General features: G+C 34.3%; 1 protein-coding gene across 1 annotated transcript in view; it reads right to left on the reverse strand.

Annotated features, from left to right (window-relative positions):
- Positions 1–109: 109 nt before the first annotated feature.
- LOC145664155 (myrosinase 1-like) overlaps positions 110–17,303 on the reverse strand; it is an 80,871-nt gene continuing 63,677 nt past the window's right edge. The window contains exons 7-11 of the mRNA XM_081730557.1: positions 15,676–15,823; positions 5,425–5,585; positions 2,672–2,806; positions 1,456–1,562; positions 110–312 (exon numbers count right to left, since the gene is read on the reverse strand). Coding sequence (XP_081586683.1) covers positions 186–312; positions 1,456–1,562; positions 2,672–2,806; positions 5,425–5,585; positions 15,676–15,823 — 678 coding nt within the window. The 3' untranslated portion in view covers positions 110–185. The remainder of the gene's footprint in view (positions 313–1,455; positions 1,563–2,671; positions 2,807–5,424; positions 5,586–15,675; positions 15,824–17,303) is intronic.

A 17,303-nucleotide genomic window follows, 5' to 3' on the forward strand; every position in this document is an offset into this window, starting at 1 on the left:
TCACCAAATAATGATAGTTTACTTTAGCACTTGGACAACAAGTATGTTAAAGAAGTGTTTCATGCTTGATCGTATTTTTTTATATTTATTATTATATATTACGTATAATCACATCTAGGTACAAGTATTATAATTTCATACATTTTATTTAGAGGTTTTAAACTTTGATTTTTTTTGTATTTGATTTATTTCGTTTCAGGAGGCAGAAATCCATTGTCTTGTATTATTTTCCTGTAGAATTTAGCTGATGCTTTGGCAGTGCGAGGTCGTTTAGGATCATCAAAATCTACGGCATACAGACCAAATCTCTCCCTGCAAATGAAACATACATTATGATTTGAATTAACATTTGCAATATTCACTTGATAATCTCATATACAGTAACTTTAAACCTTGTATCCCATAACTGTAGAATTGTAAAAAGTAAATTGTTTTCGTAGCTTGAGTGATATTGGAAAATTTTAAAGAAGGTATCCAAATGAGACATGGTCCTAATTGCTGCAGGTTACGATCAGAGAATAATTCAACCCAAAATTTAATGTATTACACCGAGATAAGAATTTACACACAGTTGGCAACATCCGACTTCTCAGGAAGGTGAAGTCGGTTGTAGTGAAAACACTATGCAGATGACACCCAAAGACATCAATTGGTGATCCGATAATTTGTAATGTTCTTAGTGAGCGCGAAAGTAAGAATATCCCACTGATATGCTACTCTAGAGACGTGGTTTCCTAAATTTTTCATTTACGGTATTCTGAAATGCATTAAATGCACCGGTACAACATAAATTGTCACTATTGAGAATGGTCCCCTCCCGAGAGCCGAATTATAAAAGTGGTTTCTGCACAGGATGTTAAAGGAAAGTGATTCCCTGAATCTAATGTTCTGGGAAGAAAATTCTCCCTAGAAACTTGAGAAGTAATAAAGCAGTTCTATGTCAGAAGTTCGCAAATTAATTACAGTAAATTGTATGTATTAATAGGTGAACTAGTGATTAGCTGTATCCCTAATCTTACATAACCTAATAATTATGAGTGTTCAAATATGTGAACATTTTATCATTAAACATTTCAATGCGAATTTTTTGTTCCACATTTCCGTTTTCACCCACTTCCTCTACACATATACTTCGATTGTTATGATTTTACACCTCGTTTCTGCACGATTTTGAAGCGAAGAGACTTCTTCTGCACGGTATAGTCTCGTATTTTGAATTTATTTAACTTCACATTTGTCATTTATAGTTTTACACAGACAAATAAAACAATTTCAGTTTGCCTTTAGTATACTCGGTTAGCATATGCCCCTTTGGCGTGGGAGACCCGGGTTCAGTTCCCGGCGGAAGCTAATGTGGTTCGGATTCCACGTTAATCAGTAGGTCCACGTCTCATATAGCCTCGCTGCTAAACGGGACGATAAACTCAAACTCAACTCAACATTTAGTATACTTACGTGTAGCCTCTTCCCCATTCGAAATTATCGATGGCACTCCATGCGGTATATCCTTTAACGTTACAACCATCTAGTTTCACAGCCTTCAGCATTTCGTTGATATAGCCCTGTAAAGTAAATTATGCAGAGATTCTCATTATTTTCTACCTTAAAAATAAATGTAAATTTCGTACTTCACGTTTAAAGCTTGTATTACCATATTCTTATATTTTAAATAATAAATGCGAAACAGCTACCTTGATACTTAATTACTTTTGACTGACAGTGTCAAACTAAACAATATATTGATACAATACGTATATTTTTGACAATATTTTTGTAATAAATTCTAATTTTCTGATAGAAAAATGCATGGTCTGCAGGAAATACAGTAAATATATAAAAATATACGTAAATATATAATAGTCATAAATAAATGTATAAGATTGAATAATAATATGAATTTTCTGGTTTCGTCTACATTTAATATCTTTGTGAATAAAGTTTTGATATGTTAATGTTGACCCTATATATTTGAAAGTATTCACTTTGTTGAAAGCATTATTTGGTATTTTAATATAATTTGGAATATTACGATCACGGCGTATTTCCATGCATTTAATTATTTCTGCATTCATTTCTAAACCCATATCCTTGCAAGTATTTAATAAAACCTCCGCATTTCTTTCTATTTATCCTTATATAATCTCCTATCAAATTTACATCAGCGTAAGCTATTACTTGGTGAGTGCTTATCAGTAGTAGGTCCCAGTTGCTATTTTTGATTTTCTTTTGGGCATATTCCAGAAGAAAATTAAATAATAATAGCGACACTGCATCTCCTTGCTTTAGGCTATTCTTAACGTGAAAGTTCATGCACAAATATATTCCTAATCGGACTTCCCATTGGGATTCATTTAATCATACCATAATTAATCTTTTCAGTATGCAAAATTCGATAAGAATGTTGTACAATGTTTCTTCCTAGCCTGGCCCTGCCAATAAATATATAATTGATGCACCGGATTATTGTATTTTCATTTTTTTTTGATTATTTGGCGAATGGTAATATATCTCATCGATAGTCATTTTCCAATAACACTGCACTGATAATCTCCAATAATTTCACCTGCGTATACTATTTAAATTTAATAATGTCCGATTTAATTAAATTTTAAAACATAATTAATCACAAGTTGTAAATAATTAATTCATAATTAATTAATTCACAACCAACCTGGTAATAATTAATTCTCCCAATATCTTCTAACTCTCCTTTATCTGAGAACCCATTCTCCGTAACATACAACGGAGGGTTCTTGTATTCCTGCTTAATCCAATTCAAAAGTTTGCGGAATCCCCACGGTACAACCTGAAATAAATACTCATAAATGTTTATTTTCAAACAATGACAACCACCAAGAAACAAGATGAAATGATTTCACTGCTATCTGCTATATACATTTACTGAGTAGGCCGAAATGATGTTTCCGGTTTCGATTACTAACTATTCGATTTTAAAGATGAATGATAAATGAATAGAGTTTCACATTTAGTCTATAATCAAGTTCCCATCAAACAATTCCTACTATGTCAGGGTCAACTCTGATCGGGTTGAATTGATACGCTCATTCAATTCTACTAATATTGTAGTAACTGCAGGCACAAAACTATTCTTTATCAAAATACATAGGGAGAAATGACATGGAATGAGACCTGTTGATTGGGGACCATTTCATCCAATTCTTAATCTCCCGCCGATGCACGGATAATCATCGTTTAGATCCGCCCATTGAGATAGTCACGAACTTGACGATGCTAATGTTGTGATGCACCATCCTGGTGTAGAATAAAATCGGCATTTTCTTCTACAAACTATGGTAATAACAATTATTGTAACATCTACAGATACGTAGCACCTGTCACAGTATCTTTTACGAAGAGAGGTCCGTAAACTTTCCAAAAGAAAATGACATAAAAGACAATCTTGGAGAATCACTTTTGCGTTACAAAGCAGTATGTGGCTTCTCAATATCCAAAGACGCACATTATGTCTGTTAAATTTGCCTGAAATGTAGAATGTTGATGAAGATTAACTTCTGATAATGTATCCTCTTCAATACACTGTTGTAATATTTTACAGAAAAGCGAACTTAAACCGTGGTTTCAGAGTGTGCTTGTACAAGCCGTATACCATACGACTTAATGACGAGATTTTTCTGGAACACTTATTGAATTTTTTTTCTGGAACACCGAGTTCTCGAATTGCCGAAGATTCTTCACGCAGGTATCGTGTACATTCTTCACTGCTTCTTCTTCTACTGAAGAACGACGGGCCGATTTTTCTTTACGAGTGCAACAAGTTCCTTCAAATGTGACATATCACTTTCTAATAGACTTTGAAGATGGGTCAACCCCAAATATTGCACAAATTGGCATTGAACAAGCACGACAGACTTATCTGTGGTTCAAGAGCAGATGTAATTCGGTCTGGGTGTTTTGTTTGTACTTCTGGCAGTTGCTGATCATGATGTCTTAAATACATGTCTTTGTAAAGATTGTGTTTCTCGAGGAACTTTATTTGTCTCAATATAATGGTTATAATATAGATGTAACACTCATCTCTTAACTTTGCTTTTAATATTATTTGCAATGTTTTGTATTGATATTCACTTTAGAGCAACAATATAAGAGAAGAAATTGTGCTGATCGTGAATAACAATAATAAAATTCCAGATTTCAATGGATTAACTTTTGATGGTCCTTACATTGTCGAAGAAGTAATTTCTTTATGTCCGTCCGTCCAGTCGTTCATCCCAATGTAAATGTGTGCATTACCCTTACAGCTCATACCGTGCAAGGTATCAGCACCTAATATTAAGATTCTTCAGGGATTTTCTCGAATTTTCTTCCCTTTTCCAAAAATAATTGTACTTTACTAAAGGACCATATAAAATAAATGCGATTTTCATGAACACGCTTGTAAGAATTTATATATATATATATATATATATATATATATATATATATATATATATATATATATATATATAAACATTTCTTAACATCCATATACTGTGACAGATTATTTTTCTGTGAAGAACGCAGGTGTGGTAGTTTACTCTTGAGGATTCGCGGCTTTCGGTCAATTTTCTTAAAAATAACTAAAACGACTTTTTATATTTTATAAATAAATATTTCATTAATAATCTTATAATGTTACGTAAATCCCTTCTCATGAGAATATCTTGAAAGGATACTTTACTTTTAAGGGGGATTATTTCATATGATTCATTATTATTGTAAATCACTAAATAAGATTCATGTGATTTTATTGATATTTATCAATATATTTCATTAATACCCATAATATGTGACGTAATTCATTTATCATGTGAAGAATCCCTAAGGGGTCTTTTGAGAATGATTTTTCTTTGGACGAAATTTAATAGATAACCATAAACTAATATTTAATTTTTCTAGACATCTGCGCTGGTAAATCAAACTTTCATTTCGATCTCCTCGATTACGGTACTTATAGGAGATTTTTTTTAGCCTTTGGAATACGTGTCAGTACTCTGATGCGAGTTAGTACTTTATTTGAAACTATTTTTTAAGTAAAGTAGTGTCGTGATGGGTCCATTACTACAAATTCTTCAACACTTGTGGTGAGTACGTGAACAAATCTACAAACGTAAATCTAACCAAACGTGTGTTTTTATTTGCTCTACACAGCGAAACTACAGAAAACTAGATTATTTTTAAAAGAATAAATAATAAGTGACTTTTTCTGACTTAAAGTGAAGGGTAATAATAATAATAATAATAATAATAATAATAATAATAATAATAATAATAATAATAATAATAATAATAATAATAATAATAATTACTTGTAGTGAGAGTAGTAATAGTAACAGTTTTTAAGTGTTAATGCCTAAATATACATGTAGAATATATATTTAAGTTATAAAGCAATAGAAAACTTACACTGAGCCAGAAGGAAGCAGACTTTGGCCATGAAGGATCAGTAGACTGGGAATTGGTCATATCCGTAGCCCACGACGGGTCATTTAAAGCTCTTGCTTGGTCTTTTTTTGCTTCTGTATAGACAGTGGTATAATGGTTAAGACCAAAAAAATCAGAAGTTCCTGGAATCAAAATATATATTTAATGGATTCATAAATTGTTAAACTATGCTATTAAAATAATTCTGCAAGCAAGTGCATTCCTAATGTTCAACATACATTATCTTTAGGTTTCTGCCCAGGAAAAGCAATGTCTTATTTTAAAACACGTTAATATTTCTGCCTTGCAAAACCTATTCAGTGAGTCAAAAACCTTGATTCAACCATGTTAATCTTGTATGAATTATATACTTACACAAAATTTGTTACTTGAATTCAAATATAAGTGTTCCAATTATTTTGCTATCTGTACAAAATAAGTATTACAGAAATTGATTGTCATCAAAGACAGGAAAATATTTGTATTCTGGGTCTCTACTTCGATCTAGTTAATCAAGTTGTGCTTAATGTTGAGTAGTATTTTCAAATTAGTTTAGGGACATATCCACAGAGTGGACATAGCATTCGTACACGATATTGCTGTTTTAACAAAGCCAGAAATGAACTTAATAAATAGTTCAATAATGGAAGGATTAGCCTTTTAGTTGCAATGCTGGCATTTCCAGAAATATACAGCCTGGCCAGAAAATCTCTCTACACTCAATATTACATTATGTGATACCCGTATTATCAAATTTTATAAATATTAATGAATATTTTTATTAAAGTGACAGTCAATACTTTCCTTTTTTCCTAGCACAATTGGCACTATTGACCCTATTTTTAACCTCTGGTGGCAAAAAATAATGCGCAAACAGTAAAGAAAATTGCGAAGAGTCCAGCCAAGGGATGGTGTGCCAGCGTACTCCGCGATTCAAATGATGTTGATGTTGTAGTAGATAAATTTTACGAAATACTCCATAACGTTTTAGGTGCAAGTGTTCCTCCTAAGAAACTCACTAACCAAAATTATCCGTGCTGGTTTACGGCTAGTATCATTAAAAAACTTAAAGCAAAATCATACCATCACCAAAAGTGGAAAAGTGGAAAGGGAAATATTTCATTTCACAGAGAAGAGTTTCGCAAAATGCGCAGGGAAATCAAACTAGAAATATCGCAAACTCTTAGAACGTTCATATTACAAGCGGAAAATAAAATAGGCACGGATCCTTGTTATTTCTGGAACTACATTAAAAGTAAAACTAAACATATTTCAACTGGGTTTCTTGCCTTTAATGGTCAGGAATTAAAAACCAACAACGATATTGCTAATGCGTTTGCTAATTATTTTCGGTCAGTATACTCAGATGTCGATGCTAAACATAATATACAAAATTACACTCCTGACAATCCTGTATATGATACATTAGATCTGTTAGTCCTCAATGAAATAAAAATGGAAGAAGTAGAAGAAGCGATAAGAAAATTGAAACCAAAAACGTCTTGTGGTTTAGATGGCATACCACTTTATATACTAAAAGGTTGTATGGACATTCTTAAATATCCCATACATATTATAGCGAATATCTCAGTAAAGACAAGAATTTTTCCAGAAAAGTGGAAAGAAACCAAAATCTGTCCGATACCGAAGGCCAACAGAACCAGAGATATAGATAAATTTAGACCCATATCAGTATTGTCACCATTTTCAAAGGTATTTGAACAGATTATTTATCAACGTGTTCTAAATCATGTGAAATCCTTGCTATTGACCTATCAACACGGCTTTGTACGAGATAGATCAACATCCACGAACCTAGCCATCATTACTAACTACATCTCAACGGAGATTGATAAAGGTAATCAGGTGGATGTAATCTATACTGACATTTCTAAAGCCTTCGAACTAGTGGATCATGACATTTTACTAGCCAAACTAAACTCTTTCCACCTTTCTCAAGAGTACAAACAGTTAATATCTTCCTACTTAAGTAACCGTAGGCAATCAGTTGTTTATAAAGGGTGCATCTCTGAAAAGTTCAATGCTTTGTCAGGAGTTCCCCAGGGCTCAAATCTCGGACCGCTTTTGTTTCTCTTAGCAGTGAATGATTTGCCGACTAGAATTAAACATGCTAACTGTCTTCTATTTGCAGACGACCTCAAAATATATATTAAGGTAGATTCAATTGATGATTGCGAGAAAGTACAACAAAACTTAACTAACATTATGGAATGGTGTAATAAAAATAACTTTAAAATGAATGTAAATAAATGTAACTTCCTACATTTTACACGTAAGAGTAGTTATGTAGACTATACTTATTCGATTAATGGGACAAAATTAAGGGGATCTCCTACCATCTCCGCTTAGGTTTCTAACTCTCCATTTGATAACATGTAAAATTTAATATGGTAATTTCTAACAAAGTATTGCAGGTAATAACTTGAAATTTTTAATACAAATACACAAGACCCATATAAATCCAACCACGGTCTCCAATTTACGTTACATGCGTTAGATTAATTGCAATATATTCTTCAGTAAGTTTGGCAACAGAGAATAAAAAGTATGCTGCAGAGGGGAGAGGGCTGACCATCTGTTTGCTTGTTAGCTGCTTTTAAAAGGACGCTCTTACCAGAAAAATCACGTTGTGATTCTCACTTCTCAGTGGTTAGAATGGTCTGGACTGGAAGAGCCCAAAACCTCTTCTTTCTTCCTTTCACGGTTTGTTTGTTTCTTCCACCCCCTGCTGTCACAAGAAGACAACTTGTTTCGGAAAGCACTTTGAATTAGTAGCGAAAAGCCAAACTGAATGACACCACGGACGGATTAAAGGGAGGGGCGGTCACTCCTTCCGAGAACATTTGAATACTTCGAATAATCGGAGTAAGAAACTAGAAATTGCGTAATCTAATAAGAAAAGTTTGTTGAAGTATACAAATCAAGACGCATTTTAAGTGTCACAGCATTGTACTCTCATCCCCTCCCCTCCCAATTCCCTTCTGAAGAAGTTCTCTTTTGTTTCTTTGTTCCATATTAGCCTTTACACTTACACTTTCATTATCCAGTATTGATTTTTACCATACCATCTGCACAGAAGGCGAATAAGGTCTACGAGTCCTTCTTGCCCCCTTTTTTAAAAATTGCTAATTATAATAAAATTTATCGAAAACAATTCATCTCAACGATAAAGACTTATACACATTCATTATTGCAGTTTTAAAATAAACTCGCCGCCTGTCGCGTATGCTAGCGATCTAATATATACGAATAGATGAAAAGTTAGTTTGAAGCGTATTGTTTTTCTGTAATTAAGTCCGAATTCATATTTGTTTCTATTGTTGCATCGACAAAAGTGAGTGCTAAATCGATTTAGGCTCGTTGGTCTTTGCGAGGTCCCTAAAGATGCAAGGCCGTGGGCACTCGCCCACCACTTGAAACGCCTCTGCACTAGAGGTCTGCACGTGCTCGGGCCTACAAAGAATGTATCACTTCGGGCCCGGGAGGGGTTCGGGCAGTAGCGTCATTTCAGATTTGGCTTGGGGAGCCAAGACCCCTTGATATATGTAAAATTTCGCGTTTTTCACTGATTTACTACTATGCTATTGATAAAATTATATAAATCTCAAACTCGGGAGGGGGGCAAATGCCTCTCCCTGTCCTCCTAAATGACGCCCCTGGGTTCGGGCTGTGAATTTTTTAAATATACAACCATATTTCTCGGACTTTTTCGGGCCTAACTTTGTAAATATAGTGTAAAACGATACAAATTGCACCGTTCTTTCTGGAGGACTTTTAAAACAGAACTGCAAAATCAAACCTCGAATTGCTGTAAATAAAAATACAATTTTGCATTAATAATTAAGTTTCTGCAATTCGGGCTTATTTCGGGCTCATTTGATTCTCACAGAGCTCAGTCCGGGCTAGGGCCTAAATGCTAAGACATATTTTGGACTCGGGTCGGGCCTCACATTGTAAATTCACAGGCCGGGCCCGGGCTGAAAATTCCGGCCCGTGCATACCTCTGCTCTGCACCCGCACACATTCCTTCCTAGTCCAGAAAATCTCCTCCCCTCCGCATCGTCAATAATGGTAAATTTGTTCCTCGTATATTTGCTTATTATTGTAAGAGAAGTTCAAACCAGAACTCTAAAATTTGTTCGTTCTCTGGGGTAATGTGAGTAATGCAAATTAAGAAAGATATGCGTAATATACAAATGTCAGAAAAACTTGATATCAATTTGAATAACCTTTTACGTAATGTTTATTTTAGAAATAATAAACTTATGCAAGTATATCGAGGCATCTGAAATTTAATGTTAAATAGTGGCGAGTGAGTCAGAAGGGGCGTGCACTATTCAGTTAGTCAAAGAACTCATATATGTAGCTTGAAAACTAATACTATTTAAACCAATATTGAATTAGACAAATTTGATCACTCTGGCCACAGAAAAGGCGTCACCTTCTATGGCCCACCCATCGCATGATGGGAATGAAAGACAGAGGGGAAAAAAAGACAAATTTGTAAAAAGTAGGATAACCATAATTGGAAATAGTGTGTGTATTTTTTAAGGAGGAAACCCAGAAGTACATTCTCGATATAATAATAATAATAATAATAATAATAATAATAATAATAATAATAATAATAATAATAATAATAATAATAATAATAATCTTTCTCACTTCAATCATAGGTTGATGCGCAAGAAGGAAATTTTAAAACTTTTCTCTCCCCTGGGAGAGCTGTTTTATAATTTGATAAGGTCTCTTCTTCGTAACTGCATCTATCCCTGATCGGGCCGCGGTGGGTCAGTGGTAGAGCGTTCACCTCTAATGCATGGCGTCCTTAGTTCGATCTCAGCTCGCACCAAGTGAACTTTGTGGAGGACAAACACCATGTGTGGGGGTTTTCTCGGGGTTCTCCCGTTTCCTTCCACTTTCTGCATTCCAGCATTTCCTTCTTTTCACAACATCACTAGCTCCTTTAACCTACCAGGCATAACTGTGGGACGTAAAACTTATAGATTTTTCTATCCTTGATCTTCCACTTCCTGGTTTTTCTTCTGCCTTTTCCCCTATCAACATGGTGATCCAATCGGAGTGCCGAATAAGATGTCCAAGCATGCTGTTTCTTTTTTTTTTTCTATTATCTTCATGATCTGTCGTCCTTCATTAGCTTCCTTTAGTACGTCTTCATTCCTTTTCCTTATACAGTATTATTATTATTACACAACCACACAAAATAAATAAAAGTTCTGTGCACTGGACCCCAGGGTATTGATTCGATGTATTTTGGTATCCAGAACCCAAATTTCGAAACTCCAGGACGATTTGACCGTGTCAACTTTGTTTTATGGGCGGAGAACGTAAGTGCTGTTTTACGTTTGCTTATGTTTATCGCCCATTTAAAAAAATATCACGGTCAATCGTCCTGGGGTTTCGAAATTTGGATTCTGGGTACCAAAATATTTTGAATCCGTACCCTGGGGTCTGGTGCACAGAACTTTTATTCTTTTTGTGTAGCTGTGTTATTATTATTATTATTATTATTATTATTATTATTATTATTATTATTATTATTATTATTATTATTATTATTATTATTATTATTATTTTCCATGCGTACATTTTCTCGAAAATATCCTCCCCCTAAGAGATGATCAACAATTCATTCCTGAATAGTACTCAGCTTCTTTTCCTACTAATGACTATTTAGGAGTTTTTCCTTAGCTGAATCTCGTTATATTGTGTCTCCATTGTACGTAGAATAGGATTCGATTGCCAGTGTAAGCTCACAACTTCCGAAGTTGAGTCAACATCGTGAAAGAAATGGAGAACTATCCGAATAAAGTGGTAGCGATCTCTGGCCAAGAAAGACGAAAGGATTGTTTGATGTCATTGCACTGATCACGATCTTCTAGGTTATGAATGTTTATCAGCTGGCATGTCCAGGCCCCTATGGGCTGTATTGCTGAGTTTAGATTTTAGACTAATAAACAGCTGTCTTTAGAAAATAACTTTGTAACACAAATATGATAGTCATGAGTTCCGAACCATAGTGTCAAGTGGTATAAATCTCACTTGGGTGGTAAAATTTGTTATTAGACATTCGTGCAAATCAACTGCTCTGTTAAAATATTTCAGTTTTCTAACATTGTTATGCCTAATTATTATTAAGCATTAATAATTAATTATTATTAAGAAGAAGCTGAAAATCGAGAAACATGGAAGAAATATTTCAAGGTCCAAACTGAAAATTAAGAAGAAACGAAAAAAATCTCATCAGTCCCAGGACCGGCCAAAAGGCAGAATACTTAATAATAATAATAATAATAAGAAGAAGAATTTTAAAATTTCGTTCTTGATTATAAGAATACATTATACATTATAAAAGTCGTATACAAAGAAATGTATACATCCTAGAAATAGTATATACATATCAACGAAATACCTTACTACTGTCAAACAACATTTGTACTGTGTATACATTTATATTAATTTTATAGACTGTCACGTCTTTTAATCACGTGGCTCCCCAGCTTGCCTCACAACGATGAGCAAACGCCAATGATTTGAGTATTCTAGTAGGGAATCGAACCTAGAATCACGCGAACAGGAGTCAAAAGTTCTAACCACAATATTATGGAACCCCTTAGTATGACGTTATGCTTGAAATTCAAATGATTCTACCAAAAACAATTATCAACGAAATAGTTTATTACATCTCTAACACATTACATTTATACTGTGCATACATCTATATTAATTACATTATGAAAAGGAGTAGAATGACTATATGCCTAAAATTAAAATGATTCTACAAAAAGCATATTTTTCAACGAAATACCTTCCTATTGTCATGTATACGGGTAATTTTATTCGTGGGTGGAAGGAGGAGTCGCCCGAAGTAAGGAAGAAATACAATACTCTCCTATCTGATAATTGAAATCATGAATAAATTTTATTATTATTATTCTTTCTGTATATGTTCATTTTCGAGTTAATCATTCCATATCGGACTCCCGAAGAAAAAAAAAACTATCGAAACAGCTTATTGACCGTGCTGATAGCGACTACTCCCCGTCACGACACCGTTTTTCAGTTTTGTTAGTGTTAGGAAAAAGAAGAGTGAGAAAGAAAAGTAGCAGAGAAGAAAAGAAAAAGAGAAAGAATGAAGAAAGATAAAGGATTGGAGGAGAAAGGTTTACTGGATAATTCAGGAAATATAATAATGAACTTGAATGGTTATTAACGAAGGATCAATTCCGAAGTGATCCGGAAATAGACACATGTCCATAAATACGAGCCTGATCTGGGTCCAGGCGACTGCACAAGAGGGAGTTGCCCAAACCCAGCCCAAGCTAGGTGAAAATGGAATTTAATTGGTTGTAAGGTAATCCTGAATGGTAAATATTAACTATCCAGTCTCTGAACTCCATACTCTGAGATCGACCACACATATGAATTAGCTTGGCGAGACTTCCTTTTTGAAGGAGAGAGTACCAAATTCTTTTCCTCTTTGATTCCTTCATTTTGTCACACTTCTTGCAACACAGATATTATAGCACAACGACAGTAGAATTTCCAGTAAGTGCACTTTGCAGTTCGTTTCAAGACTATTCTAAAACTCAAGGGTCACAAAATCACCCTCCCCTCTTTCCCTTTTCGAAGGGATCTTTCGGGGGGAAAGGTGAAAAATGTGGAAACAATTGGATACAATTACTAAGAACATTTTCCTTCTTCCTTCACAAGTCTCTTGTTTATGGTCATTTCATCTTGTGTGATAAGGCGGACTTCAGAACACAAAATTGCAACGCTCCAGATTCCCTACCCAAATTGTCACGCGGTTCGTATGTCAGTCTTCGAGTTTCTTCAAAGAATGTTACATTATCTGCTATGAGATCTGCAAACGATCTCCATTGTATAACTGCTATCTCGATAGAGGCAGTGGACAAAACTGAGGACAAAGCTGCCCAAAACAAGTTTTTGACAAAAAAAAAAAAAAAAAAAAGGAAGAAACAGAGACAACATTTGTTTTTAGCCAGAAGCGCTCATAAATCACTACCACGTGACGCGAAGACTATTAGGGCTAGAGGTTCAGCAGAGAGCTCTCAATTCCTGGAGAAATTCTATCCTCTACGTTGCCAAGTGTAAACGGAAGTATACATTATAATTAATCTAAATTGATCTGGGGCATTAAATCAAAAACAGAAACCATGAACATATAGGTATTGCTGTTGGAAAATATCATGGAAAATTTTGAGACGGTAAGTGCAATATCTTGTTAAATATTCACATAGAAATATCTACGTGTTATCTTATAGGGATCCTGAAACACTTGCAAGTGGGTAGACATCCCCTTAAGTTCTCCCAAGTATATCAAAGATCTTGGAATTTTCTTTGATCAAAATTTAACATTTAAGCATCATATGGAAGCAGTAACGAGCGAGGCTTATAGAAACCTTGGTTTTATCATGAGGCTAGGTAAAGAGTTTCGTAATGATTTAACTTTAATGAAATTGTACTTCACTTACGTTCGGTCAAAATTAGAATATGCTACTGTTGTGTGGACACCAAATATGCAAAAATACTGTGATATGATTGAGGGAATACAGAAAAAATTCCTAAGACTTCTAACGTACAGGAAAACCGGGCTTTACCCGAAGTATGAATCTTACAGAGAGTTACTGGAAAATTTTCAACTACCCACTTTATACGAAAGAAGAAGATATAATGATCTAATATTTTTATATAAAATAATACATGATAAGATTGACTCTATTGAGCTGCGTTCTTTGCTTTGTTTCCAAGTCCCATCAACCAGAACGAGGATAGGAAACACATCTACGTTTTATCAAAGAAAGGCAAGAACAAATATCCTTCGAAAATCTCCTATATGGAGGATAAGCACTTTCCACAATGAGGTCGAAAAAGACTTCAATATTGACATATTTAGCATGTCGGAAAGTGTGTACAAAAGAACAATTAAACAGGCATGTTTTGGAAACGGCATATAAAGAGCTCATATGCTAAAGACAATATGAATGTGTATTTTTAAATTGTCTATTTTGTAATGTGTATTTCTTTTAATTATTTGTATATCTCATTGTTTTGTATTAATATGTATTTCTTGTCAAAGATAACACAATAATTGGGCCTAGAGCCTGTTGCGTTGTGCTTGAATTAAAATAAAATAAAATAAAATAAAGACCTTAACTATATTTTCCCAAATCGCTGAATCACTGGGTCAGGTTTGCAATCGGGAAGTTCCTGGCTCAAGATCCGTTCTTGATATTTTTATTGTTGTAATTTTATGATTTTTTTTTCAGTCATATGAGGTGAATGCTAAAATGGTAATCTGTAGATACGATTTTCTACCTTCCTTGTTGAGTGCCATGTCAAGCGGTAAGGATTAGACTCAAGATCGCAAGAACTGTCTGTCGTGGTGGATTGGAATTACACTCGGCAATTACCTTTAGTATCATGCTTTTATTATTTGAGTCAATTGATCTCTTATCGTCTCCTATAGTTTAAACGACAGAAAGATAATTCAATAAATCCTATTCTGCATTGTTATTTGAGAAGCTTGTTTCAAAAACGCCCCTCGAGTCATATATATATATATATATATATATATATATATATATATATATATATATATATATATATATATATATATATATATATGAGGAGCGTTTTTTTAAAACTAAATAGAGCACAAAACATTTTTTTTTACAAGAATTGCATTTTTGTTCTTATTGTATACATAACCTCTATCGAGTTCTGACAAAACGTGGCTTGTGATTTAGTATTCTATACACATGGCACATTTCGAGATTTGTCAATTCTGATTTCACAGCGCGATTGGTAGCATGAAAAGCATACCAGAGAAAAGCATACCTCCGTTTCTCAAAATTTGTTCTATCGAGTTTTGAAAAAACGGTCCTCATATTACCTTAGAAGCAAAGAACTGATTTTGCTATAGTTGCTACCTTCATTGAACACATTTCAGTGGTATATGTTACATATGGTTATACTCAAAAACGTTTCAAAGCGTAAAAAGTACCTGATTTGGAGCCCAGGAATATTACAAATCCCGAAAACCGTCAAAACTGACTTAAGTGATGTTTGGAAACAAGGTTCTCATTTATTAGGTAAAGTTCTAATGATTATATTCAGAACTTCTAAAGGTGAATCAGTCTTTTAAGAAAAAAGAACAATTTAGTGTACCTTTAATGTAGTCGATTTCCTGTTGTGTAAATTTTGGCAGTCTGGATCTGGCTCGCCCTTCCTCTTTGCTATATCTATCTATTAGTACTTTCATTACAAGTGGATAATCTCCATTTTCACTGTAAATTGGATGAGCAAACCAACCTAGCTGCCGTTTGGAAGAAAAATATAATATCATAATTATTATTTTATGTCATAATCATTTACGTCATAATTATTATTATTTTATAGAACATACTAAACATTGTTAAACCTAAATATAATTTTCAACATTTCAAAGGTATTTTTATAATGAAATGGACATCTCCACATGATAATGACAACGACAACGAGTAATTGGCTAATTTTAATTGAACTATAGAGTTCCTGGATTGTAATCCCTTGCCTCCAATCTGTGGTAGAAATTCATCTTGTAGTTGATCGTAGTTCACTGAGCTTGAAATGTGTGGTGACCCTCGCTAACTCATGTAGAATTTTTTTTCTTTATCATCTTCTTCGTTGACTTTATACTATAGAATGAACAGTCTTTACAATGGAAAGGCAGCACGTTGCTAGAAGAGAGACTTCCTGTAAGTGGTAGTTAATGTAACCAATTAAATTCATGCTTTGTTATCAAGAGTGATGTGGAGAGTCCGAACAAAGTAGTGGGAAGTTCTTCTTGTGAGGCACTTTTGATGTGTAGATTGTCTTCATAATATTTTAACAGGCATCCTTTGAAATTCACTGGATGGCCCCCACCACAGTTTGGACATTTGACTGAAGTATCTTCATTCTTACGAGTACTTTCCTAGGACATATGGCCACCGGAGCACTTAATACTTTAGGGAAGAGCATGACACGATGATTGCGTATGCGCCAATCTTTGACATTTATTGCAGTGAACATAGTATGGTTCTATCTTAATTCTGCAGAATTCTAGAAATTTAAGATCATGATGTCTTTCAGTGCGAGAGTCTTCTGTAAGGTACCTAAAAATAGTGAGTAGTAACAGTTATATTCTGCCTTTCATCTGTTGAAAAGTGAGAGCTGTATAACATCTGTTAATGAGGTTTGTCTTAATATTGTCAGTTTTAGTATCCATTGGAAGTTGTCGAATTGCCATCTTGAAAATTTGGTCTTTTTAGCCATTTACAGGGCATATTGAAACTTAAAATGTGTGCAGTACTTGGTCAGTTCTGCATAGTCTTCTTGAGAGTGACACTCGACTTTGATGTGATCCTTGTATACTGCACAGTATGGAATGCTCTTGAAAACTGGATGCTCAACGTATTAATTTATATCCTTTGCTGTCAGGATAGTCATAAACGGTGAGTGATTTGATGTATCTGGAAATGCCATCTTTGTGAGAGTTGTCATTAGGTGTGCTGAAGTTATCTTGATTGACTGTACAGGATCGATAGTTTAATTCCATTTTCCCCTCCTATTCTACCGGTGTGGCTTCAAAATCAGTGACAGGGTCAAACCTATTGGTAATAGGTACAACTACAGTAGCCACTGGTCTTGGTTTTACGGTATGTTTAGCTATCTTGAAAGGTGGTTGTTCAGAAAGTTGATTGGAGGCAAAATTTGGTTGCTTCTGAAAAGGGCCCGTATTTTCCTGGTGGTGACTGGATTGTTTGTTTCAATGT

The sequence above is a fragment of the Thermobia domestica genome, chromosome 11 (assembly GCF_964235325.1).
Source record: "Thermobia domestica chromosome 11, izTheDome1.hap1.1, whole genome shotgun sequence".
Lineage (NCBI taxonomy): Eukaryota > Metazoa > Arthropoda > Insecta > Zygentoma > Lepismatidae > Thermobia > Thermobia domestica.